Source organism: Pecten maximus, chromosome 8 (genome assembly GCF_902652985.1).
Source record: "Pecten maximus chromosome 8, xPecMax1.1, whole genome shotgun sequence".
Lineage (NCBI taxonomy): Eukaryota > Metazoa > Mollusca > Bivalvia > Pectinida > Pectinidae > Pecten > Pecten maximus.
Window position 1 is genome coordinate 8,257,084 of NC_047022.1, and position 16,972 is coordinate 8,274,055.

Consider the following 16,972-nt stretch of genomic DNA (forward strand, 5'->3'; position numbering starts at 1 on the left):
ACACAAAGGAATTTGTACAATCTACATTATTCTCAAAAAACCAAAACTGAAAAATCATACAAAGTAATTACAATGGTCACAAAAGGACATTTCAACCGGAAACAAAACTGTACAAAGCCGGGAAACATCAAAAATGTGCATACTGCAAAAAGCTAATGGGAAAACTAAACAATGATTCCCACAAAAACGTATACAAAATCTATCACATCTCACTCGATTTCCGAAGGTTCAGGCATATGAAATCCCACTTCTGACACCAATTGTTGTGGAATCGAGTGGTGTAATATGTCAGGAATGAGTTATCATATCTGTATGACGATGTTGTCAGACAGAACAGCAACGACAGGAATAAACGTCTGTATTGCTCCGAGGTCTAACCGATAACTGAGGGCTAAAACATAGGTAATATAAAGGCACGAGGCCTTCCCCCAGATAGCATGATTACGTTGGGCCAACGTTGGCCCACAGATGTTGACTACGTAGGGCCAATGTTGGCAAACTACGTTGGCCCAATGTAATTTTGCTCATCGGCCCATCGTTGGCCCAACGTGTTGGCCCATCGTTGGACCAACATTGTATGTCAGATAGCCAATGTTGGCCCATCGTTGGACCAACATTGTATGTCAGATAGCCAACGTTGGCCCATCGTTGGTTTCAAGTGTGTATTTCCAACTATTGGTTTCACCTTCATAGGCCCAACATTGGCCCAACGTAACAAACAGTAGATAAAGTGATGCTTATGTGTAATGCTGTCAACATAAAAAATAATCAGTTGTTATATTGGCAAGTGCTTTACAATTTATTTGTATATGATGACAATACAGTGATTAAATGTACATTATTCTCTTTTACAATCAACAGTTTTGAATACAGTATGTTATGTATCATTATAAAGAGTCAAAACTGATAAATGATTATCAGATGTTAATTTTAGTTATCTGTCCCAGATCAGTCCTGTTCGGAATTGTCACTAAGCACAGCATTGTTAGTTGCAGTAGCTGCCTGTTGTGCCCTTTTTTGTTCCTCTCTCCTTTTCCTGCCACCATCGCGATCACAAGAAAATCTGAACCAATCTTTTGCAATTGCTGCAATTTCCGAATCTGTTGCTGTCGCACACAGGCGGTTCTTCCTTACTGTAGCTGTTGGAATAAATAAACAGTATATCAAATCTACACAGAATGTAAAAATCAAGCGGCACAGATGGCCTGAATCGCTAACCTGGACATTTCTTCAGTTATGGCATTATGGCATTAAAGTAATTTACATTATTATATATAGATTATATATATATATGAAATTTGTCAAGTAGTAATAACGACAGTACAGACAAGTATTTTCGAGGCAATCTGCCCCTTTATCAAGAAACAAGGGAATTACAAACAATCTGACATTGAACATGGAACAGCTACACAAATTTTGTAGATAAATATACTTAGTATTTTATATATATATGTGTGTGTGTGTGTAAGTAATGAAAAATAAATTCTGAAAACTTAATGACCCCGATATCTAGCAAGCAAAAGTGGACGTACGGTAGTGTACGTACGGCAGGTGGTCTTGTGGAATTAATTAATATACTAAAATTACTTTAGGAATTGAAACATAATTAAAAAGCAAATCATATAGCTTACTTACATTGTCTTTTGATCAAAGAAATGATCTCTTTCTTCTTCGTGATTAATCCAAATATCTTCTGTGTAAGTCGAAATAGCATGTGTACTGTGTACAACCAGTTGAACAGCTGGACAAGGTCCCTGATAAGAATGTAACATATGCAGGCAGCTTGACCATCCCTAGTATCAGATGTCACGGTTACCAAGGGAACTGGTCCGACCCTTGCTTTGAGAAGCGCTGACCCAGTTTTGTGGGCAGTAAACATGCATAGATAATGGCATCCTTAAACCGGCCACTAAAATATTTACTAAAACATTTATGTCCTTGTTCCTGTTTTACTACAGTATAAAAGACTTTAATTTATGATTAGTTATTCTCACGCAAACAATACATTTTATCATACAGTGATTTTCAAAAAAAAAAAAAAAAAATCACTAGATCTATTAAAAAATCTTATGAAGTGTATTTTTAAAAATGATTGATAATATATATATCAACTTTGATTACAGATAATCACTTTTGTTTGAATTTGTTGTAAACCTGCTTGGGCTTACAACATCGGGTCAACGTAGGACCAACGTTGGACCAACCTAGGTAATTCAGCACTGAAATGTACCAACTGGGGGCCAATGTTGGGCCAACGTAGTGCTCCCAACTTATCTTCACTTGCTGTCGAGTAAAACAAGTTGTTGTTGGGCCAACGTCGGGCCAACGTTGTATGACCAACGCCAACCATTGGCCAACCGTACAACCATATGCCAACGTTGGCCCAACGTAGTCATGCTATCTGGGCCGGAGGATAACTACCCGGAATCCTCGGAACCGTACGTAAAATACAATGCTGTTCCACAACATTATTTCTGTCCAAATTCCAATATATTTCGTAAAAACTATTAATGAGGTGCTTGCAAAGTTGTCACGATGGTTCAATGTCGCACCTTATTTAAATATAATTGCCAAGTCAACTCGCCACACACAGGAAAACGGTCGTTCCAACTTCCAGAATATTAGATAATATAATTGTAAAGATATTAGCCATCACACTTTAAAACACATTTGAGCAGTTTTTCGTAGTATGAGCGTTTTTATTGATGATTATAAACAAAAAACTCCCAATTCCTTTGCCTCTTGTTTACAAAATAAATTCCTTGTTTATCGGTGACGAGTTGTCTTATTCAGAATTATTCGATCTTTGAATAGAGATAGCTGTCAAATCGCGGACGTTAGCATAAAAGTTTTGGTCAAAAAAGACGTTCGCAATCTATCGTGTGTATTAACAGACTTCCAATATCATTCAGATAACATATTTCATAGTCGCTGAATCAACGATTCGTTTATAAAGAAGTTTGTCGTCATTTCAATACTTGAAACAGCGCCAAATGCATGTATTCGCTGTCTCGTCTGCGAACGTCACTTGTTGCGATCGTAACTTTCTTTGACATACAAAATTCAGTTCATAATTACTTACCCGAACTATCACCCGCCAGCTTTTTCTTCGGCGCCATTTTGCTGTGTATATAACAACGATAGCGAACCTAGCGGTAGGAACTTTGACAATGGAAGGGCCGTAACTATCGACCAGCTACAAGCCGTTGCGAACGTAACATTCTTTAGGAAACGAGTTTGACAGAAATGACGTTCGCAAGATTTCTAACGATCTTTTAACACAGTTTAGGTATTCTTCAGTGATCTTTTGTCACTCAGAGAGGTTAATTTTGATATTTTAACACCAGTTTTTAATGTTGGTCATTTTGCATTGAAAATAAACGCGATATTTTGATGGGTTCACGCAAGTGCGAACGTCACAAATTTTGACGGACAATGTTTGGAATTTTGACAATTGTCAAAAAGTGACAAATATTTATTAAATCTGATTTCTTTGAATAGTAACATTTATCATACAAGATAAATAATACATATTTGAAAATATATTTAACAGAAATTAAATGGTATTGTCATAATGATTAAGTACATTCAATTTTGATAGTCGTCATATAACCAGATCGGGAGTGGAATTCTGTCAAAAGCGACATTAGCAACGCTTAATTATTTCCTTTTTTCGTCCAAAATTATAATAAATAGTTTCATTTCTTTATTTTTCAGATGGAAAATGCAATTGTTCACACTAAAATCTTACAGGAAGTCTGAAATTCAAATGACTATATTTTATAACATCAGTAATTTATTTGACAGAAAATGGTACACATATATATGGAATATGTCTTATACACAATGCAGCCCTTGATCTCAAACACACACCATAAACACACCCTCATAATGTTTTATCTTATAGTTTCCACTAAAAAAATTAATTTAAAAAAAAAACACCCTCTCACTGTAACCAAATCCCTGCACTGTTTTTAATTCTTTTAAAGCATAGTACAATCCTTCTCACAACCGTAATCGTCATGTTTGACGGAGGTTAGTCAACCAAAGAAGAAGAAGAATTGTACCTGCTGCCCCCATTGCATGATCGTAAGAGGCGACTAAACTTGGGATCTTATCTTTTCTCTTCTATCTGAACAACTTTCTTCTTCCTAATGTCTCCCTTGACAATGCCTCACTTTTGGCCTTTAGTTGAGCGTTCGCCCCTGTGAGGAAGGCTTTGGGTTCTGTCCCCCTGGTCGGGACATACCAGAGTCTTTAAAAATGGTAGTTGCTACTCCTGCTTAGCTTTAAACAATTTTTTGCTAAAAAATGAATGGACACCCAAATTTAAAGGACCTTTTTTCTCTATTGCCTCAATACTTTTTAGTATTGGACAATTCAATTTTGCCATGATGTATTCCTCCACATTTGGGTCATGTTATGTATTTTAAAGCTGCCCTGCAGGTAGGGCGTAAGAATTGTACTGCTTCCCCCATTGCATGATCGTAAGAGGCGACTAAATTTGGGATCCTATTTTTTTTCCTCTTTCTTCTTTCTTAACAACTTTCTCCTTCCTAATGCCTCACATTTGGGTCTTCATTAGAGCGTTCGCCGCTATCAGGAAGGCTTTTGGTTGTCCCCTAGCCGAGACATACCAGTCTTTAAAAATGGTAAGTTGCTGCTCCTGATTAGCGGTCGGCATATTAGGAGTGGGACGACTGGTTCGCCCGTTGTCAGTATAATGTGACCGGGCGGGGTATGATATTGCTGCTGGGTGTCTTCGGCAGTATGCTTCAGTGAGGTAGCACTCTTAATCCGCAAAAGTTTCGGCCTATCACAAGGAGACTTAACACGAACATACCGCAGCCTCCCAAAACACACATACGCACTCGCCACATGCATGGATGTCACACGCACGGAGGCCGTCCTTAAATGACTTTAGCTATTAATAGGACGTTAAACAAAATAAAACCAAAAGCAAATCTTCAACACTTGTGCAAGGTTGTCCGCTAAGCATTTACGTACATATCCAAAGGGCAATGGCAAACACCAACATTATTCTTTGTCCTTGGTGATTCCCTTTTCCATAATGTCTACGAACGTCCTGCCCTCTACATGTGTTTGTTATCCGAACACAACAGATTCCTTTAAATTTAAATGATTCTCACAAGGCACCATGTGTGAGAGTCTTCTATGCGTAAGAGTGGAGGCTGAAGATTGATGCATTGAAAAATAAGTGGAAAAAGAAAAACGGCACTATTATCCCATCTTATCAATAAAAAACAAATTTCCTCTTCTAAATCAGAAATGGCAAATGCATTCGCCAAAAATATAGCCCGAAAACTCATCACCCAAAAACCACTCCCAAAAATTTCAAACATTCAAAAAATATAAAGAAAAGAAATGCCTTAATTTAAAATTCTCCAACACAGAAAGTTACAATAAACCGTTCGATCTGCCAGAGTTGCTTGAATCCTTAAACAAATCACACGATTCAGCAGCTGGGCCAGATGAAATTCCGTACCAATTCCTTAAACATCTACCTGAATCAACCTTACGTTGTCTCCTATATATTTTCAATCAAGTCTACGAATCTGGACAGATCCCAGATTCTTGGAAGGAATCTACAATTATTCTAATTCCAAAACCTGATAAGGACACCACCGAACCAAATAATTATTGTCCAACCTCTCTAACGAGCTGCAAAACACTTGAACGAATGATAAACACTAGACTAGTTCAATTCCTTGAATCCACTCCAAAGTGGATTCAGAAACCGCAGAGGAACGGTAGACCACCTGGTCAGATTAGAAAACTTCATTCGAGAAGCTTTTGCGAAGAAGGAGCATCTTGTCGCTGTGTTCTTTGATCTGGAAAAAGCATACGATACTACATGGCAATATGGTATTATGAAAGACCTGAATGAAATTGGTGTACGTGGGAATCTCCCTGAATTCATTTCAAACTACATATCTGTCAGACATTTTAAAGTTCACGTAGGTTCAACTTATTCTGAAACAGCCAAACAGGAAATGGGAGTCCCTCAGGGTGGGATCCTTTCTGTAACACTTTTCGGTTTGAAAATCAACAGTATAACTAAATGTCTCGGTAAGTCAACTGAAGGGTCTCTGTTCGTCGATGACTTCTTGACCTGCTATAGGTCGAATAACATGCACACGATAGAACGACAACTTCAACAATGTTTAGGCAAACTACAAACAGTCATACCTGTTTCACTACAAGTTCTATTGTGACATAAGCCAAACTTCTTAAAAAGTGTTTTAATTTTTGTCTGACCCAAATTGAAATCAGGATTTTTTTGGCAGTTTACGACTTTATATTAGTAATATTGTCCAATTAAAGATGGCGGCAGTACAAACGCTGGTTTGGTTTGGTTTATTTTTTTTAACGTCCCTGCCCTGCAGGTAGGGCGTAAGAATTGTACCTGCTGCCCCCATTGCATGATCGTAAGAGGCGACTAAATGTGGGATCTTATCTTTTCTCTTCTTCCTTAACAACTTTCTTCCTAACGTCTCCTTTGACACTGCCTCACTTTTGGCCTTTAGTGGAGCGTTCGCCCCTGTGAGGAAGGCTTTGGGTTCTGTCCCCTGGCCGAGACATACCAGAGTCTTTAAAAATGCTAGTTGCTGCTCCTGCTTAGCGCTCAGCATACAAGGAGTGGGACGACGTGTTCGCCCGTTGTCAGTATAATGTGACCGGGTGGGGTGTCCTGCTGGTTGTCTTCGGCAGTATGCTTCAGTGAGGTAGCACTATAAATCGGCAAAAGTTCCGGCCTATCACAAGGAGACTTAACACGAACATACCGCAGCCTCCCAAAACACACATACGCACTCAACACACGCATGCATGTCGCACGCACGGGAGGCCGTCCTTAAATGACCTTAGCTGTGAATAGGACGTTACTCAAAATAACCCAAACCAAAGTTTAACGTCCTATTAACAGCGTGCGACATGCATGCGTTTGGTGAGTGCGTATGTGTGTTTTGGGAGGCTGCGGTATGTTCGTGTCTCCTTGTGATAGGCCGGAACTTTTGCCGATTAATAGTGCTACCTCACTGAAGCATACTGCCTAAGACATCCAGCAGCACACCCCACCCGGTCACATACTGACAACGGGCGAACCAGTCGTCCCACTCCTTGTATGCTGAGCGCTAAGCAGGAGCAGCAACGACCATTTTTAAATACTTCGGTATGTCTCGTCCAGGGGACAGAACCCAAAGCCTTCCTCACAGGTGCGAACGCTCAAAAGCTATCTATAAAATGAAGGTTAAAAAGCACTGAAAATGCAAATTGCTTGAAAATTTTGAAATATAACAAAGTTAACGCTAAAATCAATATTAAAAAGCTGCAAACACACAAGTGTGCTCAAAATGATTAAACAATGAATTCATTGAAAAATATCAAAATGCAAAAATATCACACGCCACATTAAAAAAACATCCAGCATACAAATGCTGAAAATGCACAAAGAAAATTGGTTGAAAATGTTAAAATATCACATGCCACTTCTAACATTAAAATGAAAATTAAAACTGAAATACTTAGATCTTTCATTAAAATGAAAATGAAAACTGAAATGCTTAGATCTTTGAAATCTTTCAAAAATTCTTAAGTGTTCATGTCTAGTTAATACTCATGATAAATTTACCATGTTCAAAATAACACTGAGGTTGGGTCTGTGGTATGGCTTTTCCTGAGTTTACAGAAATACAATTTTTTGCAATTCTTGGCATTGCAGTTCAGACAAAAGATACCCATCACTGAAAATATCGGACTGCGGTGTGGTTTGCCCTCCAATCCTTACTTCTGGGGCAAGCCAGGAAAACTCTTGGCCACCGAAAATTGCTGCAAGTGCATTTCCTCTCGGGATAAAGTATTGGTAACTTCCTTGAAATGTTGCAAGATCAAAATCAATATATCTGAAAGGAAAGAATTTTTGATTTACCTGCTACTTACTCAATGTATACATTTTGTACTTTATATTCAGCTGATCTGTGAAGAAATTTGCACTTTGTGCTGCTGAAATAATTGTGGTTTAGTTTTCGGTAATTACAGATAGCAAGAAACACTCTTAATAGTTATATGGTCACATGCTTTAGCTTGTAGGTAATCTTAAAAGCCATCAAAATTGAAATACATCCTTATAAAGATATTAAAAAAAAATGACAAGAAAAACATTTGTGACTTACATCATACTTGAAAAATGATACATTATTCCATAATTTCTGGAGAAGCTTATTTTTCTGTTCACAAACCTTGCCGTCGCCATTTTGCTAGCCAGGTAGGCGCTCTTTCTTCACCCGCGCGAGTTTGCGTGAGCGGCTGCCCGCCGGTTTTGCGTCAAATCAAACGAAGAGCCGGTCTGAAACAAACAAATCGAACTCTGCCATTGATTAGGAATACTTCTGAGGCCAGAAGGATGCTGTTTTGGACCATTGATTTATGTTGCAATTTTTAGCTCACCTGAGCCAAAGGCTCATGTGAGCTTTTGCTATGGGGTAGGCCCTATTGTCCAGCGTCTGTCATGCGTCGTCCCTTAACTTTGTTTAACAGTGTTGAAATTCGCATTCAATGTTAAGTGAAAATAAATTTGCAAGATGGCTGCCATGATTGCCATCTTTGAAATTGTTTTTCCTTATAACTCGGCTAGGGGACAGAACCCAATGCCTTCATCAAAGCGGCGAACGCTCAACTAAAGGCCAAAAGCGAGGCAAATACAAGAGTCTTTAAAAATGGTAGTTGCTGCTCCTGCTCAGCATATCAGGGAGTGGGACAACTGGTTCGCCCGTTGTCAGTATAATGTGACAGAGTGGGGTGTGCTGCTGGGTGTCTTCGGCAGTATGCTTCAGTGAGGTAGCACTCTAAATCAGCAAAAGTTTCGGCCTATCACAAGGAGACTTAACACGAACATACCGCAGCCTTCAAAAACACAGTCGCACGCAGCCTCCCTAAAAACACATACGCACTCACCACACGCATACATGTCGCATGCACAGGAGGCCGTCCTTAAATGACCTTAGGTAATAGGACGTTAAACAAAATTAACCAAACCAAACTAAATTTCTTATAACTGCAATATTATTTGCTTTGTTGTAAGAAGACTTTCTAGGAATGTTCTAGTGACATTTCTGATGAAGAGGTGTTGTTTCAAAAATGCATTGAATTTACAAGATGGCCACCGCAGCAATATTGTTTGGTTTGTACCTGTCTGTATACACTGTATATATCTTCAGTGTGAACATTGCTGCTAGGGGTCCCAAATGGGGGAACTGGCAGCTTACTAGTTGGCGGCTCGCAGCATTATACGGGGTGTTGCCTCAATGTTGTGATATAGTGCTCACTTCTGTAGAACAGTTTTTTGTTTAAGATAACTAGGCTTTTGATCTGATACCAGTTAGTTTTGATGAGAAAACCTGTTAGCGTAATCTCTGCATGAAACCATAGTGTTGCTGGTTTAGGGTCACACAGGAAAACAATAAAGTTAATTAGATAAAGGACAGCAGAGTTCTGGGAATGGAGCCCTATCTCAAGAGCTGCCCAGTTACCCAGTGTCTCTAGCTTTAAATCGCTGATAACTAGCTGTTGACAAATGTGTTTTAGGTATTAAGTGTACCTTGTGTAAATATGGTAAATATCAGAAAACTTCTGATAATTTAAATCAAATTTGGAGAGAGTCTATATGTTTCTAATTCATTAGTCATATACATTTGAATTAAGTAGTGATACTGTTCAAGTGGAAAGCATGTCACATTGATACTATTTATGACTTTACATTGCTCTATGTTGTGACTTGTGCAAATGAAAAGTAGGAATGATGATAGGACAACATCAACTGATATCTAGGATGATAATTGCATGCTGATAGCAAATATTGCAAAATTAGGTCACTGTGACCTACTTTTTCTATGATTATTTAAGGGCAACAAAAATAGACACCAAGGATGAGAAAAGCATGCTGATTGCAAAATTAGGTCACTGTGACCTACTTTTTCAGTAATTATGATGGGGCAATAGAAATGCTGCCCTGCAGGTAGGGCGTAAGAATTGTACCTGCTGCCCCCATTGCATGATCGTAAGAGGCGACTAAATTTGGGATCTTATCTTTTCTCTTCTTCCTTAACAACTTTCTTCCTAACGTCTCCCTTGACACTGCCTCACTTTTGGCCTTTAGTTGAGCGTTCGCCCCTGTGAGGAAGGCTTTGGGTTCTGTCCCCTGGCCGAGACATACCAGAGTCTTTAAAAATGGTAGTTGCTGCTCCTGCTTAGCGCTCAGCAAATAAGGAGTGGGACGACTGGTTCGCCCGTTGTCAGTATAATGTGACCGGGTGGGGTGTGCTGCTGGGTGTCTTCGGCAGTATGCTTCAGTGAGGTAGCACTCTAAATCGGCAAAAGATCCGGCCTATCACAAGGAGACTTAACACAAACATACCGCAGCTTCCCAAAGCACACATACGCACTCATCACACGCATGCATGTCGCACGCACGGGAGGCCGTCCTTAAATGACCTTAGCTGTTAATAGGACGTTAAACAAAATAAACCAAACCAAACTATCCGACGTAACGTTCAAAGAACGGAACGGAACGACACTCTCTGATGTCCATGGACAAGAAATGGGTGTACCACAGGGACGCATTCTCTCGGTTATACTTTTTGGGCTAAAACTAAACAAAATTGTTAAAACTTAATCCCCTTCCGTTCCGGACTCCCTATTCGTTGATGATTTCCTATTATGTTATAAAACAAAAAGCATGAATATCATTGAAAGACAATCGCAACAATGTTTAAACGAACTCCATATTTGGGCAGACGAAAATGGATTCAAATTTTCGAAATCAAAAGCAGTGTGTATGCACTTATGTCAGTTACACAAGACACACAATGATCCAAGTCTCTCCCTGGACGGTACATCCATCCCGGTAGTTGAACAAACTAAGTTTCTGTGCATAATATTTGACAGAAAACTCGCGTTTATTCCGCATATAAAGCACCTGAAAGCTAAATGTCTTAAATCACTTAATATTCTTAAGGTAGTGTCCCACACTGACATGGGGTGCTGATAGGAAAGTTATGCCAAGACTTTACAGAGAACTTGTTAGATCGAAAGTGGACTACGGTTCCATTGTCTATGGTTCCGCCAGAAAATCGTATCTGAAACTATTGGATACTGTACATCATCAGGGTCTGAGACTCGCTCTTGGAGCCTTCAAAACCACACCATCTGCGAGTCTCTATGTAGAGGCAAACAAACCATCACTGTATAATCGTCGCAATAAAGTTTCACCGAATACGCACTTCAATTAAAATCGAATCCATCAAACCCTGCCTAATCCCTTGTATTCGATCCAAATTATAATGATTTGTTCCATAATAAACCAAAATGTATTCCATCGTTATGAATACGGATGTCCTCTCTTTTAGAAACCCAAACTTTTAGAAACTGCCCAAATTAATGTCGACTTAATCGCATCCTGCCGAACAATCGAAATCCCTCCATGGACTTTTAAATTACCGAAAATTGACCTCTCTTCATGACACAATTAAATCTGATACTGACCCTTATGTTTTACGTTCGTCATTCTTAGACCTACAGCCAAAATACAGTGGCTTCCAATCATCCTACACCGATGGTTCTAAGAACGATCATAAGGTAGCGGCAGCCATGGTTACAACAAATGCAGCGTTGGTATGTCGACTTCCTAATGAAACTTCGATATTCTCTGCAGAGGCCCATGCTATCTGCCTTACTCTCAAACACATTAAAACAATGTAACGAGAGCAATTATCTATTCTATCTAAGTAACAGAAATCTAGATGACATGTCCATTCGAAAAATGTTGATTCTACTGCATAGTCTCACCTTAAATTGTGATGTCATATTTTGCTGGGTTCCTGGACATACCGGATTACCTGGCAATGAAAAAGCAGATCGCGCCGCAAAAGCGGCATTATCACTTTCACCAACTGATTTTAAACTTCATTTTACCGATTTTAAGCCGTTAGTTACTAAATTTTTATTATCCTAGTGGCAAAATGAATGGAACCAATATGTACACAATAAACTATACTCAATCAAAGGAAATATCGGCGAATGGTCTCCTTGCTACAGAGACAATCGACGGGACGAGGTTGTTCTTGCCCGTCTTAGGATGAGCCATACATATATAACGCATTCTTGCTTATTGAAGCGTGAGGACCAACCCCATTGCGTCGTGTGCAATGAACTATTTACCGTCAAACACTTTCTATTAGATTACATTGATCTACAACTTCTAAGAGAGTTTTTACAACAGCATGGCAAGTCTGAAGACTCTGTTCGCGTCTGTTGGTATATACAAAATTTTGAACTATCTGAAAGTTATTGGTCTTTATCACAAGATTTTACTAACCATAGCCACTTTTTGATTTTAAAGCTATCGTGAGTGTATCAGTATATATCTAGATTTTAAAATATTTCGTTGATTTATGTCATTTTGTCTCTTGCCCTTTTCGCTCGTATTTTTAATCACTTATTTTGGGCCCTAATGACCTTTATAGTGTTGATGGGCCGTTAAGCATTTTAACTAACTATGGCTAAAGGTCAACCACAATTGTGAATTATATGGTCCCCACCCCCCAGGGGTCTGAGGGGCGGGCTTAAAAGGGTCAAATTGACTGAAATTTCATAATCTAAAAATACCCAAATAAGGTAGAATCAAACACTCTTCATAGATATTGATGGTGCTTTACTAAAACTATGACAACGCATTAGAAAAGTAATAACTTGTTCCGACTCTCTATCTGTCCTTCAGAATTTACAATCACGAGATCCAAAGAATATACTCATACAAAACCTTGTTTTACGAATATCTCGTATCTTAAAAAAATAGAAAATAACATTACTTTGGATTCCGAGCCATGTCGGAATTAAAGGCAACGAACTTGTTGACCGCCAAGCAAAACTTGCTCTAAATCTGCAACAAACAAATATTAAAATACCATATACAGATTTCAAACCTGTAATTAGTTCTGCCATTCAGAGTAAATGGCAGCAACGCTGGTCTCTCGAGACGAGCAACAAACTTTTTAAAGTACAACCAAAACTTAAAACATCAAAACCAAGTCGGAAGGATCGTAGAGAGGAAATAGTCCTCTCTCGTCTCCGTACCGGGCACACATATCCTACTCATTCGTTCCTTTTGAAACGAGAGGATCCACCGGTGTGTTATGCATGTGATGCTCAATTCACAGTGGAGAATTTTTTAATAGAATGTTCCGATTTCAAGCACATTCGTGATAAATACTTTCGAGTCCGGACATGAAAACCCTTTTCAGTTCCGTGGATTCGAAAACAATATTTAGCTACTTGAAAGAAATCGATCTATTTTATAGACTTTAATGTCTTTTACGTTACTGTCTTTGACGTTCTATTTATATAACAAAGTTCACATGATCTATTCGTACATATACATATTTTACCATTTTAACCAACTTTTTTATCATAATGATATAAATATACAATACGGTTGCTTTTAAATATGACAAATTTTATCTGATTTTAACTTTAACAAGAAATATCTTTAAAAAAGATAAACGGCATAGTTTTAATGCTGGTGGTTATAATGTAAAACTACTGGTGAAATAAATTAACGAACTACGATGTAATTAATAAATGCGCAGTTTCAGCACGGATAACAAAATTATATCAGTTTGAATCATTTTTGGTGATAATCAGACTACAAATGTGTCATTTGAATAGATGCATCCACTTATTCGGCTTGCATTCAATTTAAAAGGGACATCACGGTAAAAACGTTGCAATTTTCACTGAATGAACGCGTTTTGTTCCTTTCCAGTTATGTTTCTGTGCTGTTCCATTGTTCACAGTAAATCCCTATGTCCAGCTTGACCACTCGATTTAGTTGGGAATCCCCCTCTAAATTTAGCGCGGAAATTATTTTTAGATCATTACGTGACTGTTTTGAAATCGTGGCAACACAAACACACGATAGTTTACAAGGCGATATCTATCTGGGTTAGTTGGATAACGATATTATACACAGTGGTTTAAATGTTAAATAACACGTTCTGTAAATATTACGGCACACATATTTATGTGTAAATAAGTGTAAACACTGTTCATATAGTATAGTGACGGTAGCGATGTACTGGTACAGACTGTATTTGTGTAAATATTACCGAGATTATCATGACCTACTATTAAACAATCAAGCAGAATACGAGCGGCGTCCGTATTACTGCTGTTTTCATGTTTGAACTGTTACAATCTATTGTACTGCTTCCCAAGTTTAATTCTAGGATTGTGTTTGACCCATTTTCCTATTATTCTCTTCATTGCGGAAGCTGTTATAGTTTTCAACCGCAGTCGATTCACATTGGAAGTCATTTTTGTTTCCGTATATGTCACAACATTTGCATATTCAGCATTTTGCATTGACCGCTACATTGACCAATCACATACTTCATCTTGACCAGAACGCCACCTGTCGCGTCATATCCGGGGCCAAAAATAAAACATGTTAGTATATTGTTTGGCCCTAAATGACCCTAGTTGTCGATGGGCCGTAAAACATAAACAAACAAACTAAAACTATGAATTTCATTATACTAGGGTCAAACGTTTGCACCTGGGGAGAGGGTGAATTTTACTGTAGTTCATATAGGGAAATCACATTTTGACTATAATTTGTTAGTCCCCTGCCGTTTGAAAAACGAGGGGACTATAGGTTTACCCTCCGTCCGTCTGTCTGTCTGTCACGAAATAGTTGTCCGGATAACTCCTTCTAAAGTACTACTCCGATTTTAATGAAACTTGGTATACATGATCAGTATAACATGTAGTTGTGCATCCCACATTTTTTTTTTTTTTTTTCGAAAAACCAATTTCAAAATGGCCGCCGACTTCTCATTGGTTGAGACTTGTCCGGACAACTCCTAAAGTACTACTCCGATTTTAACGAAACTTGGTATACATGATCAGTATAACATGTAGTTGTGCATCCCAATTTTTCTTTTCGAAAAAAAACATTTTTCAAAATGGCTGCCGGCTTCTCATTGGTTGAGGCGTGTCCGGACAATCCTAAAGTACTACTCCGATTTTAACGAAACTTGGTATACGTGATCAGTATAACACGTAGTTTAAACAATTTGAAATAAATAGTTGCACTCCTGGGTCAGGCAGGGGACTTTGTATTGCTGTTGTAATACTATCCATCCTTGTTTTATTTCTATTGGAATTCTTTCCAACTTTGTTAACATTATTAGCATTGGAATACAGCTCAATGGTATGCACATTTTGGCACTGACTGACCCCTGGGGACTGATTTGGCGGGGGCCATTAAATTAAATTAATCTCTAGTGACCGTTACATCCCATGGGTCTCTTGTTTATTTTTGATGCATGACATACACATTAAAGTAACTATGTGATATATGTATATATACGAAGAACCTATTTCCCCTCAATGACGTGAGACTCGTCTGTAATCAATATGCTAATCAACTTTCAACACGAATGCTTTTTAAAATGACAAATTTTATCTAATTTTAACGTTGAATATAAAAAAACGATAGTTTATTGTTTGGCCCTAAATGACCCTTGTTGTCGATTGGCCGTAAAACAAACAAATAATACCTTGGCCACATGATTCTTCCGGTGTATATTCGAGGGTCGTCCCGGCGGCAAAACTCTGTTTGTAGACTGACGATATTTTCCTTTACAGCAGCTGAGTCTCCTTTGTCCTTAGTGGGCGCGGTATAGATCTGGGTGTTGTACTTCTCGTGGCGGGAAACCCAAACGTTTCAGGCACATGTGTGACCCGCAGTATCCATTTTATCCAAAGACGCCTCGTCCGCCGTACCATTCTTCTACGTGGTTTAACAGCCGAGAGAACCAAACTTTCTTGATTGAGGGATTAATTCTCGGTCGTAAGCTGTTCATTTTAAGAGATTGCAAGTTTGCAAGGACAGTGTACAAACACAAACATAATCTGATTTCAATGAAATTTTGACATTAAATTTTTCGACGTCAATAAGACATAAATAAAAACAAGAGGCCCATGGGGCCTGTATCGCTCACCTGGTTGGATATGACCAAATGTCAAAATAATGTTCATGTTCAATTTGTTCATACACATACTCTGTAAGGGACTGAAAGACCCTATGGATTATTTTTACAACCTAATTGTGCTTGAAGAAACTAAGTCCCTTAGGGTGGGGAAAGACCCTTGGGCCTCTTCGACTCCGCCCCTCAGGCCCCTGGGGGTTCAGAGTAAACTTTATACAAGTTGGTTCAAATTCATTCATAACTTTATGACTAGTAGCGATTTAAAGGATTGACCCTATTTTCCTCTTAACATGGATACATACAATAAATTAATGAATATATTAATAATATTTAAGTGTACTATTTTTTCCCAACAAAACAGTTATTTCAAGTATGTTCATGAAAATGAATATTTATACACTGCACATTGTCATTGTATGTTTTTAATATATTTTCACATGAGGCCAATACGTTTGGGAGTTCCGGTTCCCAGTTTTACACATGTATCACTGTTAGTCTTGGTGACTAATCACTGGTGACACAACATGTATTCTCTCAATAACATAGTGGATCTCCTCTGGGTCTTGACACCTCTCTATATGTAATGTTTCATATCCCTGTGTTAAGTGATTCTATGAAATATCTCAACTCTACAGCTCCATAAATGTCTAGAACACTGTGTTCTATAGCGTGAACTCTCCTCTGGAAACGTGTCCTGTGGAAATGCTTGACTTTCCATTCACATGTTGCTGTATTTCCTGGTTGATCAAGTCGATCTGGTCCTCGGGCAGGTCATCCATGAAGAAAGAGGACCGTTGCGGCGCTGCCCTTGCCTGTGAATACTCTCCCGCTCCCTGGAAGTGCACCACAACCTACCTGCCATTTGTGCTCTGCGAGAATTGAAAACTAGTATGTTTAAGGTATAT

At 38.6% G+C, this 16,972-nt stretch overlaps 1 protein-coding gene across 1 annotated transcript; it reads right to left on the minus strand.

Annotated features, from left to right (window-relative positions):
* Positions 1-783: 783 nt before the first annotated feature.
* On the minus strand, positions 784-1,913 carry LOC117333704. The gene is made up of 2 exons (XM_033893125.1): positions 1,636-1,913; positions 784-1,139 (listed from the first exon to the last, which is right to left on the minus strand). Exons 1-2 carry the CDS (start codon positions 1,877-1,879, stop codon positions 949-951), a joined length of 435 nt encoding a protein of 144 aa, XP_033749016.1. The 5' UTR covers positions 1,880-1,913; the 3' UTR covers positions 784-948.
* Positions 1,914-16,972: the final 15,059 nt, after the last annotated feature.